General features: G+C 35.4%; 1 protein-coding gene across 1 annotated transcript in view; it reads left to right on the forward strand.

The window, feature by feature from the left end:
• The window catches only part of LOC124372752, a 35,409-nt gene that overhangs the window by 8,151 nt on the left and 4,005 nt on the right, over positions 1-23,253 (forward strand). The window contains exons 2-3 of the mRNA XM_046831167.1: positions 1,579-1,696; positions 11,864-12,065. Coding sequence (XP_046687123.1) covers positions 11,870-12,065 — 196 coding nt within the window. The 5' untranslated portion in view covers positions 1,579-1,696; positions 11,864-11,869. The remainder of the gene's footprint in view (positions 1-1,578; positions 1,697-11,863; positions 12,066-23,253) is intronic.

Consider the following 23,253-nt stretch of genomic DNA (forward strand, 5'->3'; position numbering starts at 1 on the left):
CCACACGCTGTTAGCACATATGTTAATGTCACATTAGCGATGATGATCGTTACGATCCGGACGCGTGCAAAGTTATGTATCCCCAAACATGTATTTTCCCGTTTGGTGGCCACGGGCTGCTGACACTGACGGACGTATCCTGTAGACGAAGCACGCATTATTCTTCATTCAACCGTATACATCAAATCATTTACCAACAATAACCGCCAGTTTATATATCGATAATGACAAGAAAGCGAAGAGGAATTTGGTACCTTACACCCAACTTATAACTAGAAAAAAATCATAACTCGGGTATTTGTGGTCCGATTAATTCCAAATCTATTTACAGAAAAGGTTTTACACAAACGTTTTTGTTTAATTACCATATTAACTTTTATTCTTCAATGGATGGTGCGAAACATTTAAGCGATGTAATTTTTTGTACAACACTATTTAATTTTAACTGTTAATTTGAACACATATTTAAGCAGGTTTTATTAATTTACCCCGGCCGGCTCGACGACTGCTCGTTCGAACGCGCAAACCGTCACACTGCCCAGGGCCGTGACACGGCTTCCATATTTTCTCTTCATCTACCGAGCAAAGTTACTCATTGCTACTGTATCACGCCCATTCCGCTAACTTCCAATACACACGGTACTACGCGTATAGTAGGTATTTAAATACTTAGACCTCCTTGTTTATTGATTCTTCGTTCATTACATATGCCACAAGATGAGTTAAATGTGGATTTACCTAATTAGCGTGACAACTTATGACAAGGCTTCCATGTTTTCTCTCCATTTAGAACGATCGGACAAAGTTACTCATTACTACTGTATCACGCCCATTCCGTTAACTTCCAATACACACGGTACTTCGCGTATAGTAGGCATGTAAATACCTTAGACCTCCTTGTCTATTGCTTCTTCGTTCATTACATATGTCACAAGATGAGTTAAATGTCGATTTACCTATTTTTTACTTTTACTTCGTTTAATTATTTAAGATATAGGCTATAACTATCTGTAAATACTAAAGCGCCACACCGATCGCTGTAAAACTGTTATCAAAATATGTTTAACAAGGAAATTAAATAATTCCAATGTACATAATTTAAGAAACACAAATTCATACAAACAAAATAGGACGAAGTAAAGATATAGAACAGAAGTCATAGAAAGGAACACATGATTTATAGTAGCGTAGGCATAATTATATAGATGACTACGAAATATTACTTCGTAGTATTCGCTAACTTTGTGTTTATTAAATTATGTTTACTTTATACTGCTATTAAATTATATCCTACTTTTCCTACATTAAGATTGTGTTATAAATATTTAATTAAGCTTTCATAAATTTTAACTATATGAAAGAAACAAAGAGTGGCTATAATCTTTTTCCATTTTGTTATCATAATATTATCGGTTTTGCCTGAAGAGTAGTAGAAACATAATTTAGCATTTCATTTGATATAATAATAGACACTATTGAGCGTTTGATAATGGATCCGTCGGAGTTTCTAGTGTTTCCTCTAATTGAGTGTCACATATGTACGATATGGAGCCTCCTAAGTATAAATTCGTGTTCCAGACCTCGGCAAGAGACACTGCTGACGCTAGAGGGAGAGGACCGCAGCGCTCCCCCACACGTCTACAGACAGAAATTCAGGAGGTTTCTGTCGTTCAATAATGATGCCAGTAATATCAGAGTAAGCATTACACTACTGACTCGTACATTTAATTATAGATGCATTTACTTATTGTTTATGCTTTTGAAGTAGGCTGCGTTTTTACAATGCGTAAGTTTTTAAGGACAAGGAACGAATACGCCACCGTATGACGTAACAGGCTTCGTTTAGATCGCATGCAAAATTTCAAGTTTATAGCTCATTTCATTCTTGAAATATCTTGCTGTAAGACAGACAGAACTAAATTATTGCTTTGTTTAAAAATTATAAAATTATTAGCAAATACTTCAGAAAAGAAATGTTTACTTCATCCAGGCGTCTAGAAGAATAAAGCAAATGCGCCAGACGACTCTGTGTGGTTCGGCAGTACATATACTAAAATCGGAGCACTGAAATAGACTTCAATGGCACTCTGTCATATCCTATAGATGGGCATGCACTATCATAGAATAGTCCTAAGTTTCCCAGCCCCTCGAGTACCCCTTCACTGACGCTCAGCCAATCACACAAGCTTACAGTGAAATCTCAATAACCATTGAACTACCGTTTGTTGGTGAATTGAATGATCCTTTTTCGGTTGGGCGATGCAAACAGACGAAACAGTGTTGTTACTGTTACTGAAATACTTGTTACTGAAATTGTAGAAAGATTTAAGAAGATTCCTACAATGGAACACGTGGAGTTTAACCACCCCCGGTGCTTAACCTTTGTTACAGCAGATATATCTCGCTTAAATGAGATATTCTTACTCAGTGCCGGTCTTAGCACTACTAGCGCCCTGGGTAAGATTTCTTTGGCGCCTCCTAACTGCAATTCAATTACATACGAAAAAAATTAATGGCGCCCCTTTTCGTCCAGCGCCCATGGGCGGTCGCCCAACCGCGCCCTACCCTAACGCCGCTCCTGTTCTTACTTCACGGAAAAGCAGTGGTTAATTTCAGTGGGAACGCAAGGGAACGACGTTCCCTTACCTCCCAAGGGAACGCTTTTAAAACTACGAGTACAAGTTTTAGTTTAAAAAAATTGTAGGTAGGATCAATATTATGCTATGCTTTGTTTGCGAGTGACTCGTAAGCAGATAGTAAGCGCCCGTACAAGCAGTTGTGAGCTGTGCTGTGATGAGTCTTGCACGGAATCAGGCAGGAGGAAGGTGACGGGCGAGTCATGCGCAAATCAATACAATCAAAGCAATACACGAGCTCCTCCCGTTTGTGTTCAATGGGGTGATCGTGACAGGCGGAGAGAAAAAGTGGGGATGGAGGGGCCCCTCCTGCCAACTAGAGATAGCCCGCGTATTAGAATAGTGGAATAAGCAGTCCGCGCGTTCTCGCTCTGTACTCCTCTGAATTTAATAGAGCCTGGTGGTGTAATATGTATATGTATGTATATGTATAAATGTAATATATATATTACATTTTCAAAGCTGGATGCTGCAGGATGCAGCGCAATTAAATTTATTTCATTGAACCGTGATTTTACAACGTAATTAATGGCAGGCAATTACTCTTGTCACATACAAATAAACCAATACAACGGAGTATCGAAATACCAAAAAAGACGTAAGGAAGTCTAATGTAACAAAGTAACTTCGTTACATTCAGTGGCGTAGCTATAAAACATTCGAGGGTGGATTAAACATCCAGGAGGATTAAAAAGAGCCCTACTTAGCATAGTAGTTAAAGAATTTATCTTCAGGGTCTCCAAACACAAAATCAACAATTATGTTGAGTTTTTTAATTGCATCTTTCGTATTAAAATGTAAACCAATAAAATTGTTTCGTAACATTATATTTGGTTCATTGCATTTTCCAACTGCCTTAATCAAATAAATATAATTTGTAGGTTACATTACTATTAGTTAGAAATTATTCGATAATTTCCATGTACTATAGATCAGATCAGCATTATAATCGCGTACGCCAGACGACACAAAATGACACTTATCAGGCTTGGTCGAAGTTGCATGCACAATTTCAAGTCTATAGCTTATTTCTCATTCTCTATATATCCAACAAACAGACAGAGAAATATATTGCTATTGCTATAAGTTAAAACTTGATCGTAATAATTTGAGGTTATTAAAATATGAATACTTAACAAAGTGTTTCAAATACTAAAGTTCTCAAAAGAAAATACGATAAGATATCAAAGGACATGCCACAGAAAGGAGATATGAGTCAACCAATACTGCAACCCTGCACCTGGCGTAGAAACGCTGGCTGGCTTGACTTATCACTAGTTTATCATATATATATATATATATATATATATATATATATATATATATATATATATATATATATATATATATATATTTAAACTAAATAATTTGAAGTGTTTCTCATTAAATGTAATGTTAATCTACGGCCAATAACTTCCAAAGGTAAGTTGGAGAAATTGATTTTGTAATGGGTACTGTAAAGATGAAATTGCTTTCAGATTAAAACGTATAAATACCAGAGTTTTAAATAACCACAGAGTAACCACTAGAGTTACAATAACAGGAACCACATTTTCATTTAGCTGGTTTATTTTGTAGTTTAGGCATATAGCTGGATGGACATATAGGCTTAAATGGCTATAGCCAATTTCAGCAAATTTCAGGGAGCAAAAACATTTTACAGAGAAATGTATATCATGTTTGTGGAATAGTTGATTTTAGTAAATTATGGAATGATATTAATAATCTATAGACAAATTTTGAATCTACAAAAATTACTAACAAAATTATCTTAAATTTAGTCCAAATAGAGGGGCTTGTAACACCCACAGTGGTAAAAACATTCGGGGCAAATTTCAACTTGAATGTGTTAAGCTGAAATCATATTCGTTGTCGACGCAAGCTCTTAGTTCAATTTCGTGTTTATTTGATTTTATATTTTATCTACAGCAGCTGACAGACAGACAACACAAAGCTTGCGCCTGGTATGAAGAGTCAATGCACAAACAAGTAAGGCTTGAGAAATACAATAAAAGCCCTTTCGCACACTCCCCTTGCTTCGAGCCTCGATTATAGATACTTCTTAATCAAGGCTTCGAGCGACAGAGACGGGCGAATAATGCCAATTTAGTTTGCCGATTATACTATTAAAAATATTTTGTTTCATTCGCTTTTATTGTTAAACTTTTCGATAAGTTTCTACAAAGATTGTCTAACTATGGTAGACAATTCTACCAAAAATCTAAGAGTGCATGGCATACAAAAAATTAAATGTTAATCAAAACGTGTTTTTATAGTTGACCACCTAAAGTGGTCTAGTAGTCATTAGTGACTACAATGTAGGTAAGCAAGTCGATCATTCGTTATTTAAGAGTAAGTATATGAACTAAACTGGTCTGTTTTATCGTTATCTTAATAGACTGGTACAAAACTCTGCAGACTGGGTACCGCGCTAAAGGAGTGTTGTAAACTTTAACATGTCATACTCTTCATATTCATCACAGGGTCGCCGGTATATAAATATGTGCCGTAGACGACCTATAATTAAACATGGCCATGACATTTTACGACTGTCTCTTTACCATCCAGAGCTTAGTGCTATTGAGCTAGTCTGGTTAGATGTCAAAAATTAGGTTACTGCACATAATGTAATGTTTGAAATTACATATGTTGAAATTACTATTTTGTTTTCTTGAATTTTGTTTATTGATGTACCCTAGCTGTATTAAAATAAAAAAAGACATGTTCATATTTCTTTAATAAAAAGTAACATTGTTTTATTTTTATTCTCATGTCAATTGTGTCTACAACTAAGGAGCAATGTTTGTGTTTGTGCTTAAGGTATAAATGATGTTTATATAATTTTACTATTGTACATATTTTCAAGAAAATAAATAATTTTTCTATTCTATTCTAGATTATGACATTTTATTCGTTGTGCACCATCTCACATTTTGTAAAGTATCTTTGGAGTTATAAAGAAAGTTCAATATTAATATAATTAATTCGATATAATTTCTATGTTTTGCAGATATGTTCGGATATAAAACGACTCATTAATTCGGATATAAAACGACTCATTAATTCGTAAGATAATAGAAATCAGAACCGTTCCGAACTGTGGTCGCTATCAGCCGCATGTACAGGGTTTGTCAGGAATGTTCGGGATTTATCGGTACTGCTCGGCTCTGCCCCCACTCTTTCTCTCCGCCTGTCACGATCACCCCATTGAACACAAACGGGAGGAGCTCGTAAGCAATACCCACCCCACCCCCTTCCTTTCCCCCTCCATTCCTTCACCGCGCCACCGCCCCAGTGATCACAAGTGTGTTGACTAGTTGACTTGACCTTGGTGTGTTTCGCGTTTAAGTTACAAGTTGCATCGCATCCCATCACGCTTAAGTTCGTTTTTGAGGTGCAGGTCGTTGATTGTGTTCGTGTTTATGCTTATTAGTGCTGGTGCAGCTAAATAGTTTCCTAATTGACTATGACTACCAGAAAAATTGTTGATTTCTAACCTAACCCTAAGAAACAAAAAGGTTATGCGAATAATGAGAACTGCAGTTCGGAAGCATTGACTACAACTTCAATTGTTGATCAAGATAAAAAAGAAGACGCAATCGGGATCAATGAGGATAATTGCGATTACCATTCCCCTTCGACTTCCTCGTCGGTCAAAATAGTATCCAGGTTGGTGGGTTTGGGATCTGATGCAGACGAAGCTAAGGTTAGTAATGAAAATAATGATTTTGTTAATAGGGGTGAACAGCCAGTTTGTTGGTCTGAAGAACAAATTGTTGAATTTAAAGCTAAAAATCCATGGTTAATTTTGAACAGAGAACTAGGTTGCAACGTTTGCCGTAGTGTGAGTACTCTAGGTGCAGAGAAAACCAAGGGCCTAAAGATTAGCGAAGAGTGGGTTTTAGGAACTGTTACCGCTTATGGAAACAATAAAAAAGACCAGCAATCCTCTCTTAGGAAAAAGATATTTTTACACCGTGGGTCTCGAGCTCATTCTTTAGCTGAAAAAATACTCATTGAAGCTAAGAAAGATACAATGAAAAAAGCTGTTGCTTCTATGCATAAAGAGCAGCAGATTGTAAGTGAGCGCATTTTCCGGACGGCTTATAAGCAAGCTAAACTAAATAGGCCATTTTTTGAGTTTGAAACTGAAATTGATCTTCAAATAATGAATGGCTTAGATATGGGGCGAATCCTACATTCAAATGTTGCTTGCTCCAATATAATTCATCATATTTCTGATGAAATGAAATCAGACTTGATAAATGGCATAATCAAGTCAGACTCTAAATTTCCCCTGCTTTTGGATGAAGCCACTTCAGTTTCAAACAAAAATGCTTTGGTGGTTTATATCAGAACTGTTCTAAAGGGAATGCAAAACCCTATGCCAGTGTTCTTAACACTTTTTGAGCTAAATAGCACAACATCAGCTGGTATATTACAAGAACTTTTAAATCAGTTACAAGCATTAGGTCTAAGCTTTGAATTCATGAAAGACCATATGATTGCTCTAACTTGTGATGGTGCTTCAGTGCTACTAGGCAAGAAATCTGGCCTTGCTATACAGCTTACTGAAACGTTCCCCAATTTGTTCATTTGGCATTGTTTGAACCATCGTTTAGAGCTTGCCGTGCACGATTCCATAGAAGAAGTAGCTGGAATCAATCATTTTAAGATATTCATGGATAAAATTAGAAACATGTTTAGTTGTTCACCGAAAAACAGCAGGGAGTTGGCAGAAGTTGCTAAAGGACTAGAGGAGCAAATGTTGAAAATCGGCCGTGTTTTAGATACTCGTTGGGTAGCCTCCAGCTTAATGGCGGTGAAAGCAGTTTGGACAGATTTTAAAGCTTTGTACAATCATTTCATTGAAGCATCTGAAGACAAACAAAGGGACTCGAAGCAACGTTCAACTTACAAAGGGCTTTGTAGTACATTATCTTCTACAACTTTTGTACACAACCTGGCATTGATGTTCGATGCTCTAGAAGAGTTATCGGATTTGTCCTTACAGCTTCAAAAATCAAGCCTCAACCTTATCCAAGCCCACAGTGATGTAACACTGTTAATTAAAGTGTTTGAAAACCGAGTTGAAAACATGGGTAGACGTTCAGTGGAAGCTAAAATTGCTATTGACGATTTGATGTTTCAAGATGTTAAACTTTGTGTAAGATCCAAGATACCCAGTATTCCAGAAAAACAGTTCTATTGGAGCCTCGCTAACAACTTAACTTCAAGGTTGCTATCATCATCTTCAAATGCGGCTGAACACTACACCAAAATCATGAATGACATCAAAGTGATCCACCCCATGTATTGGCCAAAAGACTTATCCATCACCTACGGAGAATGTGAGATCCAGCGAATCTGCGATAGATTTAAGATTAGCAGCTCTCAGGATATAATTAGAGACTTCAGACACTTCAAGCAGGGACTGAAGCCTATGTTAAGTGGAGAGAAACCTACTATTCTAGAGCAACCGCCGTCGTTTAAGAAACTGATTTCCATCATAAATAGTATTGCAGTGTCTAGTGCTGAATGTGAACGTGGGTTTTCTGCAATGAATCTAATTATGTCTCCTCTTAGATCTTCACTCTACATTAGCACTGTTTGCGATTTATTGCGGATCAGGCTCCTAGGACCTCCTGTGGCTAGATACAATCCCGAGCGACACGTCAAAACCTGGCTGGCGAAGGGACACCATTCTGCACTTGACACCAAGTCAAAACAACGAGGGCAGAAAACTTACCATGAAGACAGCATTGCATTGTGGGAACTTTTTTCCTAAATCTGTTTTTTAAATATCTTTTAGAATTTCAGAACATTAAGTTTTCATTAAAATAACTAGCCTATGCCTAACTTATAGTTGTGTTCTGAACTCAAGTTTCTGAGTTCTTTTTTGTACTTACAGTTAGTTTTGTGTATTGTTGTTTTGTTTCTTTTGTAGTTTTCACTTTAAAATATTAACAAACAACTAAAACTAAGTTTACCAACAGTCTTGGCATTGCCTTACAATATTATACTACAAATCCGTACATATTTGTTATAATAACTAATAAGCAAATAAAATAATCAACCTTAACTTTTTTAAACTACACTAAATTTAAAAAAATGAAACCGTGTTACTCCACTCTGTGTGTCATTTATTTTGTGTGTAGTTAAACGCTTCCTTTTCCTTTCCAAGAAGTTGGTTTATTTTGAATGTATTAATATTGTTTTGTACCCATAAGGTATGCAATTTTTTTGTAAAATATGCAAACTTGTAAAAAAGCTGTTATATTAACAAACATCCATTTACATATTAATATGTATTATTATTACTACTGTAATGTGTATAAATAAAACTGTGAATAAGGCTCAATTTGTTTTTATTTTACCATTCATTAAAAAATTAATATTGGCGAGCTTCATTGATTCAAACAAAATGGTCAATTGAAATCAAACCAAATATTTCTGGGAAATTTAAAGTAGGCAACAAGGTGTTAATGGAGTAGAGTAGAGTAGAGAGTAAACTCAATAATTTAAATTCATGTTTTTATTTTCTTACATCCTAATCAAGCACCTTAAAGAAAATAAACAGCATTAAAATATCACTTGGTATTTTATAAAAATGAATGTATTATTATGTCTGGGTGGCCTAAAAACAAAGGTTTACAGTTATAATTTTTAAAAGTTTTCCTGGGTGAGGGCCCCTCTCCTTCCTGGGGTGTATTCCATACCCACCGGTCTGAGCTTCCCGCTTTAAGAGTTCCCACACCAAAAATTTTAGAAATTAAGCACTGCGGAAAATAACGAAGTCAGAGTCGAGAGACGACCACCCCGTAAAAAGATTCTCCACTTACCAATGACAGGAATGTCTATGTCTTATTAGATAATTTACAATTAATTCCCAATACAACAATCGTAGACTTGGGATCTGGATTTCAACAATTACAGAAACAGACATAAATACAGGTCCAAGCCCATCTGCCATCCCAAATCAGCTGCCGTAATCAAATCAATACACTTCCTGCACCCAATAAATATAATCTAAAGGTGTTTTCCAAGTATTAAATACTCTTCAAATTTCCCAATGTTTTTTATGCTTATCGATGGATATTCTTTCTTAAAACTATCAACTGCGTCTTTTATAAAAATTCCAAAGACGTAAATTAGGATTTATTCACGTGTGCGACCAAAAATAGAGGAGAAAAATATTTTTTAAGACCTTAAAATGTCATTGCTCTCATAAGACGAAATTCATTCTGTTTCAGTACAGTTAATTTATGAAATAACTTGAAGCTACAATACGTGTAGTTAACACATTCTCTTCTAGTGTATGCTGAGTGAGGCTCTCTATTCTTAATCTGGCTCGAAATATACACAAATGTATAACATATTCTTATAATTACAAAACAACCATTAAAACGTTATGGGCCTTTTGGGATTGAACAAAAGGACGGGAATAATCATTTACTTAGGTGGCTCACGACAACTCTAAGAACAACTACTTAGGGTATAATTCTTATTGTAAAGTTTTAAAACTGTGTTAAATTTTTCATGCATATATGCTTAGGAAGACAGACCTAATATTTTTATGTTATACCCTTTTAGCGTAGTATATTGAGTTAGCAAAAACGAATATGAGTAATTTATATTTAACACAAATGATGTACAAATATAAATCATCCCCAAAAGATTTAACACTAACAAATATTAAAACATTATTTTACATTCCAAACAAGCAAGATACATAATTCTGTGGCCAAACTTAAGAAGCGTGCACTTGGCAAAAACAAAAAGGGTAAGTTTTTTCGTTATACAGGGTGATTACCGGGAAACGCATGTTTTTGACTTGCGTAGTATACAAGGAATATTGGTCGGCGACGGCCGGAAGTTGTTGCGCTTTAGAGGGAGGAGTGTGTAGTAGTTGTGCAGTTTCAGTTGTAGCCGAGATGTGGAACCTTGGGCATCGTACGTTTGTCATGCGACGGTTTTACGCAAATGGTGAATCAGTCACTCAGACTCAGCGAGACTTTCGTGCACATTTTAAAATTGCACGTCATGGTGCTATCCCTGATCGTAAAACGGTATTGCGTTGGATACATCATGGTAACAAATGGATCTTTGCTTAAGAAGAAACCTCCTGGACCGGCAACGACATTTAGTACCCCTGAGACAGTTGAAAGAGTGCGCCTTGCAACAGTTCAGAGTCCTAGCCGCTCAATTCGGAAGCGGGCATCTGCTCTCGGACTTCGGCCATCCACAGTGAGGAAGATTTTGGTCACACATCTTAAATTTCATCCTTTCAAGCTGGCAGTATGTCATCAATTGAGTCAAGCAGATAAGAGACAACGTGTAAATTTTTGTAACACAATGAGTAAAATTTTGGAAGAAAATGACGAAGGAGTTATCCTTATGAGTGATGAAGCGCATTTCCACTTGGAGGGAGCAGTCAATAAACAGAATTTACGATTTTGGTGTGCAGAAAATCCTCAAAACGTAGCTGAGAGACCTCTTCATAGCTTGCGTGTGTCTGTGTGGTGTGCGGTTAGTGAAAAGGGGATCATTGGTCCTTATTTTTTTTTGAAGACAACAATGGCAGAGCAGTGACAGTGACTGCACAACGGTACCTGGAAATGTTGGAAGAATATCTCTTGCCAGAACCGCGCCGTCAACATATAGAGATACGTAATGTTTGGTTCCAACAAGATGGGGCAACAGCCCATACTGCTCGCATTAGTATGGAATGCCTTCGGCGAACATTCCCTACAAGAGTGATTTCACGTTTTGGTGATGTCACTTGGCCTTCTCGCTCACCGGATCTTACAATTCCAGATTTCTTTCTGTAGGGATTTTTGAAATCTAGAGTTTACATAAACAAGCCTCGAACAATAGAGGAACTTAAAGAAGCCAGGAAACCAACACCATTCCTAGAGATATGTTAGCAAACTCCGTAGTATGTTTTAAAGAACGTCTTCAACACTGTATCCAAGCAGAAGGCGGCCACCTTACAGATGTAATTTTTAAACGCTAAATTGTAAGTAATTTTATTCTGAAATTGCATATTGTGTACACTGTTTTTCCAATCATAAATACATTTTTTGCTTTAAATTTCCTGGGTACTCATTATTTGAAAAACATGCGTTTCTCGGTAATCACCCTGTCTGTATATTCCAAAATTCTAAAAGTCTAGTTCGCACCCTTCTAAAATCTAATAGTTCTAAGTTTTATTGGTGCTTCTCTAGGTGGAGATGGTGTTTGCAGTGCCGTTCCTTCAGATCCCGATAGGAGGTAAGACCGTCGAAGGACCTTACGGAAATGGAGTCACTCCTGTAGTGGACATCAACGCCAAATCTCTCCTGACCGCAAGTGTGCTGTTGTTCATGCTCTTCTTCGTCGTTCCTAAACTCGTTCGAGTCTTCGTTCCAACATTTCCCGAGGGAAGAGGTAAGTTAAGGATTTTGTACTATAATTGGGCAAAGGTTCAAAGATGTTTTTTTTTCAATAATCCATTTCACGCAATTTAATTAATAATTTATACCATAACAAGAACAGTATAACATTTTTAAAATTACAGTAACTCCATCAGAGCTTTTACTTTTAATTGTGATATATTTTATGACACAGGTTTTACCCACTACAACACTTGACGATAATATATAAGTTATTCAAAGTCGAACTTTTAACAAATTTTACCCAATACTATGGCAGTTGAACTACATAATTACTAAATACCTTTTGACTAATTGACTAAACCGTCACAATTGTACAATCCTATCGTCTCACTTCAAGTTGTAGGATAATTATGTTGTAGGTCTTCCCAAGCAGTATCAGCGACCATTCAAAAAACTATTGGCAGCATTAACATTGTTACCATGTAGGCTATAACTAGTTTTCCTATTTATAAGTCATTTACTTTGCTTTCAATTTAATTATTTCTAGAAGATATTTGTGAAATTGTGGGGTTAATTATCATTTCGATAAACAATAAATTAAGATAGGTAGAAAATTTGTTACCTTTGGTTAATGTTTTTATTTTTGCATATCGCTTAAACTCTTCCAAGGCTTGGAACCCTACTTACTTACTTTCCTGCTTGTGTTTGATGACCATAACAGACTTTTGTAAGAACTGAACACGTTGACTACTGCTCCATATACTGTCACGTGGAATCAGAACCATTCAGTACAGAACTCCAGTGAAGGTGTTAACTACATTTAATATAGTTGACGCTTATCCTACAGTAATTTAACTGAGAATCTTGTACATTTAAAACCCAGCCATAATAGTAGTGCCACACGTTAAAAAGAGAAATATTCCAAATAAAACCAGTGCACGGTCAACTAGAACCAGATCTTTCATACAACAGAGTTCAATTTTGGAGTACGGTTAGTTTTTAAATGGTGAATTTGATTATTATGACTGATGTACTAAGTAAATTTGAAAAACAATATTAAAAAATTCGTCTACATTATAAAAAGCAACTACAACATGATTTTCAACTTGAGGTATGCTCTAAGTTAAAAAGTATGCATTATAACAAATTTCATATCGATAGCAAAATTATAAGATACAAATCAAAGCTAGGAAAATTTTGAAAACAATATAATGACTATAAGAAATAAATATCATTTAAATTTCATAAGTAATTAGTAATAAACCAATAATTAACAATCATCAGTTTTAAGTTTAAACTTGTATAATGAAACCCCGATAACAATATACAATATTCAATAATTATTTTATTACGAAGAAATAAATCAACATTATTGTACTGATAAATTAAATGTATTTATAATTACTTCGATACAAATTGTCAATATTAACTAAACATCTGCAAGGAAATCAGTTCCAACGATCTGTAGAAAACAGAAAGTAATTTAATACATTTAAATTACTAGTCTCGAAAGTAATCTTCAGAGCCCCGCAATAGAACTTTCGAGACGAGTGTTGAACGATACTTTTCATCACTATAAAATCACATAATTATAAGAAGCACACGAAATCTTTTAAAAGATTATCTAACATTTCATAATATAGTAATTATTCTTTTATAAGGAAACTTAATTATATTTTATAATTCATATTTGTATTTAAATCAACTATTTGAACGTAGGGCTGTCAAAACAAATAATGAAAAATAACGAAATCACACGTACTGATGTGTTTGTACATGGAAAGAGATGTTTACATAGGGAAATTAATGTTTGGGAGAGGAAAATCTGCTGCCTTAGCTCACGAAGGAAAGAAAACAATGGCTTTCGCAGATCTCAGCTGAAAGTAGCCCATTTCAGCATACAGAGATGAAAGTTTTTTATTCTTTAATTTTTTGCGTAAATGGCGCAACGGCAATGGTCATCAACAAATATCTACGATAATACGAGTATAACATTGCATAATAAGCCTCGTAAAAGATAATACAGAAGTTAATTCAATTTTCATTAGAACCAACTTGGTACAATACGTTTTCTTATAAATGTCTCGGTAGATAGGTATTTTACACTACTAATAGTCGATTCAACGACTCTTTCTGAGAAAATAACAAATACTACAGGGTCATTAAGTCTACACATGATTAAGACAGCGGTCCTATTTTTATATTTAAGAGTTTATACGAAGGTTCGTTGTTACAACGACGCATTAAATTAAATAAAAAATGTCGAATAATTAACTGCGTTCGTAGCGACACGCCACTTTTTGCCTATTTAGTTGAATATCTCCAAATATTATATTGAATATTTATATCGACAGAACTGGTCTTTTACTCAACCATCCTTTGTGTCAAAGATCCAAAATGTAGCTACATATAGAGAATATGAAAAAGGGTCATAGCGACAACAACCAATTTTCAACAAATGGATAAAATGCATTAAAAGGATCGTTGATACAACGGCCTACTTTTAGCTTTTCAGAGTCAATTAGGCTTAAACCCTGACAAATTAAATTAAATTTTACTTTAGTATTGATTATTCAATAGGTATAAATATGAGCAACTAAAGTTAATTAATTCAAGAATTATTAAGATTAAATTGTTAAATGTATCACCAACCTTCTTTCTTGAAAAAAGAAAGAAAGTAGGTTGAACAACAATTATGACATATATTAAGTAATAGTGATACTTAATATGATTAATTTAAAGTATAACTAACGTTTAAGATTAAGATTAACTGGTATAGTTAAATTGAATGTCAACTCTACATGCAACTTAATAAATTGCTTGTTGAATTCATAGTAAGAGTATATATGGCAGCAAACATCTTTATTTGAATAGAAAGAACTTAAAACTATATTCTTGATTTTGATTACACAAATAAATTCTAGATTTTGACATTTAACATTTCACCATAGCAATTCAGCTGAAGACATGACCCTAAAACAAGCTGATTAGGATTTATTAGCTACAAGTCGTAGTTCAAAACCTATATTGATGTTTCGTTAATAGTATTGCAGAGTCATAGATCCGAAGAAATAAGAAACAGGACTCTAAAACAAAACAAACAACAACAACATTCTTAACTTAGCTGTAGAAAATTCTACAATCGGCTGCAAAAAGGAATTTTACTTGTATGCTTGATTGGAACACTCTGTAACCATGAACGCAATTGCAGACAACGGTATCATAATCATGATGACATTGTACAAAACTCTATAAAGCTCCTCACAACACGTTTTTGTTGAAAATAAAAAAATCGTTACTGAGTTTCTCTTTTTAAACCGCATTACTTTATATGTTAAGAAAATATCTGCTTGAAGTCTATGAGAATAAGAAGAATTACAACACTTCCTTTTTCTTCATCTACAATCTCAATTTTCATGAAAATTTTGTTGATAATCAGCTCACTTTAGTAGAATCAATGGCTGGCTGCAGAACTATAATAATTTAGGTTAAGAACAATTATAGTAATAAAAATAAATTATTACATCAAGTCCTAAAAAAACTCAGTGCTTACTTCCGGAGTGACGGGATGTTAAGGATAATTAAGGTTAAGGTTGGGGTTAGGGGTTGCCTCTTGCCAAGATCCCATGAGGAGGGATAGCTGACACATTTATAGCTTAGTCACCTTGGAAGAAGGAAAGGTCGGTTCTGTCCCAGCGTCTCTAGTCAAAGCAGGGGATAGCAGCAGTCCTCCATGACCACTGACAGGCTATCAGCCTTTACACTTACGAGATCCACCCATTCCAACAACCATCCCGTGTGGTAGATTATACCTGTCGACATTTGCGGTTAGTGGTGTGTCGTTCCTGGACATTCATAGGATTTCTCAGATATGAGTTACTCATCTATTTTTTGTACACTGTGTAGGTTCAACTGGATGGTATAAACTATCTAGAGTGACATTACAAAGAGTTCGTCAGAACGTTTTAGCGAACAACAAACTTACATGATTGTAATATAAAACGTATTAGTAAATATATTTTTATTGTTGAATATCAAATGAGGTTATTTAAACAGAAATGCAAGTTATAGTTGTCACGACAGGAAATCTACCAATCTGTGAAATATATGAAAAACCAGGACAAGACAGGCCAATTTCAGAAACCACCAAAATGAGCACAAGCTTTTTCTCTTCTCACTCAAACCAACATAATTTCTTTGTTACATGATGAAAATCTAAACGTTTCGTATGTTTTGTTCTTTTCAAAACGTCAGTTTGTATCATATTATCATATAATATAATATCATAATATATATTCGGATAATTGTGCTTTTGTGTTTTGGAAGCCATGATTAGAGAAAATACTAAGCATCTCCCGAAAATTCAGTGATAAGTTTGATTAGAATAGGCACATTTCTATTAAATCTATTCATAAACCAATACTATGCTATAACTTTTTAAATCTTGTAAGGCCTTAAGTTTATGGAGTTGGATTGAGATGTTGAAAGTATTACAGTAGGCTATAAACCGTGCCACCCATTAAATAGTTGTCATATTAAGTGTTGGTAAAATTAGCCTTTTAAACAAATAATACATCATCAGTTTAATATTTTGAAATGACAGCTACTTCAACTTTTTTCTGACTGCACCGAAAAGGAATATATCGATGTCATTAAAATATATGGGCCACACAAATCACTTGCGCTCATATTATCCAGTGGGCTGAAGTAACTTCCATCCCATTTTATATATTCCCCATACTTTCTTCTATAATAAAAAATAAAAATTTCTAAACGACAGCTAAATTTCTATCAACAAAAACTATGGTGGTACAACAGACATGAAATATTCATAAGAAAATCACAACTTTAAAAAATCTAATATTTAAAAGCCTGCAATACCGTTGTGGGACTTTGTACCATAAATTAAATATCACTGGACTTGTGACTTTCAAACATTTATACATAACGCGACGCGACAACCGGTAGCTAAACTGGAGTCGGTGAAGGGAAATACCCAGCAGGTAGTGGTGGATGGATTCCTGATAGACAGTTTCCTTCAGTATCATAACGTTGAATATGATAATGCTTGCAGACCTTTCGTCTACCTGATTGTACCTTAACTTTAGAACTTTTTAACAAAACTCTACAATTTTACATTTATAACAGTCTAATCTTCGCTGATACATGATGTATAAGTCTAATCTATATAAATAAAAATTAATTTCCGTTCGTTAGTCTCGCTAAAACTCGAGAACGGCTCAACCGATTTGGCTAGTTTTGGTCTTGAAATGTTCGTGGAAGTCCAGGGAAGGTTTAAACTATGAAAGCACAGTACTATTTAAGTGTCCAACGTCGTCTCCGAGATGCGATTCGCCGCAAAAGACCTGATTTGTGGCCGACTCAAAATTGGCGACTGCACCACGACAATGCGCCAGCTCATTCTTCCCAACTTTTTTGGCGAAACACGGCACTCCGCAAGTTCCTTAGCCTCCGTACTCTCCAGATATGGCTCCATGCGATTTTTGGCTCTTCCCCCACCTCAAAAAACCATTGAAGGCACCAGATTTGAAAGTCAAGAAGCAATTATGAAAAAAACGACGGCTGATCTCATGGCGATGCCGAAAAGTGATTTTCAAGACTGCTTCCAGAAGTGGAAACGTCGCTGGAATCATTGTGTTGCTTCTCAGGGTGCTTATTTTGAAAAAAATTAACGCCAGCTTTTTTCAGGTAACTTCAGTTTTACGTTGCACCAAAAGGTAGGATACTTTTTGATTGGACCTCGTATATTGTATTTCAGACCACCCAGCCTCAATCTCCTGTGGTTGACCAGTTTGATATAGAGCATTGCAATAAACTATAACCATAATAAATCTCATACTGCGAATGTCACAAAATTGTTTTTGTTACATTTAAAATACATAGTTTACCCAGAAATTTGAATCTCAAAAATTACAAATTAGCAAGATAGGTAATGCGGTACATAATTTAAAAGTGCTTTCAATATTGAACAATTTAGTACAAAATTCTTAAAATATCTTAAATCTTGTCCAAATGGCAGGGATTTCTTGGAAATTTTGAGTTTTTCTTTTTTAATACGGTACTTATTTGATAGTCTGAATTTTTTATATTGGAAGCACAAGATAAGCTTTCAAACAGTATGTCGTAACACCATGTTTTGCAAATATATATATTTCAAAATCTTTCAAATCTTTCAATATATTTCAAATTGATTTCAGGGCACCAAAATACTATTCTTAAATCTAGGAAATTTGATGAAATGCAACAACACTTTAAGCCATAATAGTCAGTTTGCACGTCTAAAAAAATGAAACCATGTAAGTTATAAGTCGCCTTCGGCTCCGTGGGGGCTATGCCCCACAGGCCTCTAAGTGGGGTGTTAACAAATTCGGGGATTAGAGAGATTTGGTGATTGGTTAAATTCGGAGATGAGGTTTCCAAATTTCATGTTTACAACTGTATCCGTTCTCGAGAATAGTGCGAGGTGGTAATGGTTCGCTAGCGCTTAGCCAAATGATGTGTGATATATAAGAATAATCAATGGATTTCATAGTCAAATGAACTTGTTCTCAAGACCGAATCTAAGTGGACAAAATTTAGTAATATCACAAAGTAAAATAATAGTTTAAGCTATGCATTTGACTAGAATTTACTATTTCTGAATTTTAGGTGTATTTTGGGTATGAGAAATAGAGATACAAGGAAATACCAAACAACTTTTTTTAAGTTAACTTAATTCCCAATATAGATATTGCATTAGATTTGAGTAACAACTTGTAGATCGTTAAAATTTTGTCTTTGAACACAAATAAACACAGAAAATTTCCTAGATCTAACTAAAGTTCTGACTTTAAACACCTTTTGTAGCTTAATCGTGGGGAGTTATGACAAGAAGTGACTGGACCTTCTTGTCAAAAATTTAATTTTGTCCAGTCAACCAAGAGGGAACAATTTATTGTGAAGATGGAAAGAAAGCAAGAAGAATTAATCAAGACTTCAAATATCAATAATCAAATATCATTAACACGCTACAGCAAGATCTAGAAGAGGAAAATAGTCCAAACAACATGTGCAAAAATTTTATTGTTCTAAAAGAGGAAAAAGCACACACGGTCACTCAAATAAAAGGTTTGGAACAAAAAATTTAAGAAATGGGAAAACAAATCAAACTTCCTCCTTTTAAAGTCTGACCACCACACCATCCTCTTAACAATATTTAGTTCTGAAGTGTTAAAGTGCGGTATAAGCGAAGATCCTGAGGTTCAGTTTGAAAATGTTACAAGAAATAATAAAAAACAAAAGCCCATTGAAATACATCACAGAAGCAATAAAGAAAGAAAATCTAAAAGTTTATCACTAGACAAAAAAAAAACAACATTTCATTCAAGAATATAACAGTCACACCCGAAATCTTACTGCACTGACAAAGTAGAGGACGAGACACTTCACCAATGTGACTGGCATATGTAAACCTGAGCTGGACTGCTGGACATTCGCTCTACTTTAACAATGTCACCGGAGCACTGCTTTGTGATTCTAGCAGGAACAAATGATGTGGCCAACGGGTACCAGGACATTCTCTATGAGCACTTGGGAGGGTGTGATTAGAATACTATCTCTTCTACCATATAGGCATGATTTACCTTTAATTTTTGGCCTGAGGGAAAAGGACAATTTGTCCCCGCAGCTTAGTCCTAAAAGGACCTTTGCGCCTCCCTTACTTTAATTTTGTGTCCTAAAAGTCTGAAGCTTTTGCAAAAACTGATCAGATTTGAGGGCTCCTGTTCTCTGATGCCCTTGGGGCTGAGGAGATATGCTCCCAGGAATCTTTTCCGAGTTTCTATGATGGCAGGACAATCTAATACAGGACAATCTATGCTCATCTGATTCCTCCTTGTCTCCACAGAGTCTACATTCGTCAGTCTGGCTAAGGCCCACCCTCATAAGATATTTCCTTAGGGGGCCATGTCCTATCAACATCATAAAATTAGTCTTATATCCTCCTTATTCTAATCCAAGAGAGCTGCCCACCCTTTAACCTAAGGAGAGATAAATATGTTGGATAGTCTTAATCCTGAGGCTCTACTCCAATTAATGTTTCTTGTCCTCTTTTCCCAGTCTTTGACCAGAGCTTTGCTATTGGAGAAGGCTATCCTGCAACCTGGCTCAGGACCCACCATTATGGACTCCACTCCCTTTTTGGCGAGGATGTCTGCTTTTTCATTTCCATGAATGCCCTCATGACCCAGCACCCAACCAAGTGTTATTCTGTTATTCGTTGCCAGCTCAGCTAGAGCATTCTTACATTCCCAACATAGTTTTGGTCTTGAAATGTTCGTGGAAGTCCAGGGAAGGTTTAAACTATGAGAAAATATAACAAAATTGCAAGGAAAATACTAAAAACGACAATTTGATTTTCCCATACAAACTGTTCTTACCTGTCAAACGTTTGATTGATGTTTATGTATCGATAATTAGTTTACTGTAACAGCTGTAACAAATACAAATGACGAAGTGTCAATTTGATTTTCCCGTACAAACTGTTCTTACCTGTCAAACGTTTGATTGATGTTTATGTATCGATAATTAGTTTACTGCAACAGCTGTAACAAATACAAATGACGAAGTGTCTCAGTATCATATGTTTACTTACTACTGCATGCAATTTTGGGTAAAACAGCTGTCGCCATTATAGGTTAACATTATTAGTGCAAGAAAACATTAATATCAGATACTGCTTACAATGCCGAGAAGAAAACGACCTAACATAGGTCGTCGAAGTAGATCGAATGTGCGTCGAGCTACCTCACGCGCTAATCGCACTGATGACCAGCAAGAGACTGATAATGATAACAGTCATATTGGTATGGCACATTTGCGTTCTACAGTAAATCAGAATGAAGTGGATAGACAAAGAATGCAACGAGTTCGGGCACATCGATCACAACAGCGCGAGCCAGGGAAAAGGAAATTGACCGATTCCGCAAACGCAATGCTCCTGTGAACCTGGAACGAGCAGCATTATCCTACGATCCATAAATCGATAATAGTGCCGACAAATACAGTACATCCAAATAACTCTGAATGTTATTATCTTAGACTGTTATTGGTGAATGTTCGTGGTCCGACATCGTTTCAACAATTGAGAACAGTTGATGGACATCTGTGTGCTACTTACCGTGAGGCGTGTCAACTATTACAGTTACTCGAGGATGATTTACATTGGAATAATACGTTCAAGGATACCATCATATCTTCACCACATCAAATTCGAACATTGTTTGCGATTATAATATCCACATGTTTCCCTTCGAATCCGGAAGATTTATGGATGAAATATAGGGATGACATGTCTGAGGATGTGCTACATCGTGTGCGATGTCAAACTTTGAATCCTACACTACTAATTAATGCGGAAATTTACAATTAGACATTGATCATGATAGAATATATGTGTTTATTGATGGCAAAAAGTACTGTCGTGTTTGGGCCTGACAGCACCCAATATTTTGTGTCGAAGATTTGTGTTACACATGGTAAAGTATATCTTTATATGTTTACGCACCGCAAAAAAGACAAAAGATATAGTTTGCCAGAAAGCTTTAAATTGATTACCTGTATTGATTACCTTTTGTCCAATATGATAATGATGATAATTTGACAATAAATGTGTTATATTTAATGTATTTAAAAATGTCATTGTTTATCATTTCTGATTCCAGGTGCTGAAACCAACAAAAAAGTCAGCTCTATGAATTTTTATTCATACAGATTCGTGATGCTATTAATGCCGTTGCAAATGCAGAACATGTGGAAAAAATTACAATTTTGCCGGCCACTTACATTGGAAGCCCGCGCCACATGCACGAATACGCGCAAGATGCGATGTCGTATGTTAGAAAATATGGCCGTCCAGACCTATTTATTACATTCACCTGTAACCCACAATGGATGGAAATTAAGAAAAAATTGCTACACGGCCAAACACCAATTTATGGGCATGACATCAGAGTGTTTAAGCAAAAATTAAAATCTTTAACGAATTTCATTATAAAGCATCGTGTGTATGGCCAAGTACGTTGTTGGATGTACTCTGTTGAGTGGCAAAAGCGTGGTCTGCCACATGCGCACATATTAGTTTGTTTAGTTGATAAATTAAGGCCAGAAGACATTGATTCCATAATTTCAGCCGAGATTCCCGATGAAACACTTGACCCAAAATTGCATGCAGTAGTAAGTAAACATATGATACATGGACCTTGCGGAGTTTTCAACAACTCCCCCTGTATGGTCAACGGCAATTGTTCTAAGCGATACCCTAGAGCATTGATTGCTGAAACCATCTCGGGAAATGATGGTTACCCGTTGTATCGTCGGCAATCAGTTGAGGACGGTGGGCGATCTGTAATTGTGAAGATAAAAGGATAAAATTTTGATGTAGATAATCGTTGGATTGTGCCGTACTCGCCAATATTGTCCAAAACTTTTGAAAGTCACATCAATGTGGAATTTTGTAACTCTGTCAAATTGATAAAGTACATATATGTAAATATGTTAACAAAGGTAGCGACATGGCCAAGAGGTAAGTGAAACGAAGTTCACCGGGTCAGCTAGTTTATTTATAAAAAATTACTATTTTATTTTAAGAAGCGTTGAAACTATCCTTAATGTAAAAGCTTTACACCTGTAGCTTAAGTTAATCGAAATTAAGTTTCAAAAACATAGATCCTTATACAAACATTTAGTTAATTAAATGACATGAATATATTTGTAATAACTCAAAAAACAGCCTACAATGAGACAGATTCAAAACCTTGCACTACGTTTTGCCAGAGTAGTAAAGTTTGCCCTTAGATTTTCGTGACAGTATGCCAGTCCGTATGAACATGACAGTTGCACAGTATTTCTCACCATTGCATAATTGCACAGTATTTCTCGCCATTGCATAATTGCACAGTATTTCTCACCATTGCATAATTGCACAGTATTTCTCGCCATTGCATAATTGCACAGCATTTCTCGCCATTGCATCATTCCATAATATCAGCACGAATATAAACCATTTTACAATCAATGGATTCGTTAAAATTTGAAATAATCAAAAAATTAACGATTTAAACAATACCACGAAAAATTATATTATGAACCATAAACACCACAAACAAGTTTTAATAGAAAATGAACAACTTTTGTTCTTGATGAGATTACATTCTGAATATCATATTATCTAATATGTTTCT

This window comes from Homalodisca vitripennis, chromosome 1 (assembly GCF_021130785.1).
Source record: "Homalodisca vitripennis isolate AUS2020 chromosome 1, UT_GWSS_2.1, whole genome shotgun sequence".
Taxonomy (NCBI): domain Eukaryota; kingdom Metazoa; phylum Arthropoda; class Insecta; order Hemiptera; family Cicadellidae; genus Homalodisca; species Homalodisca vitripennis.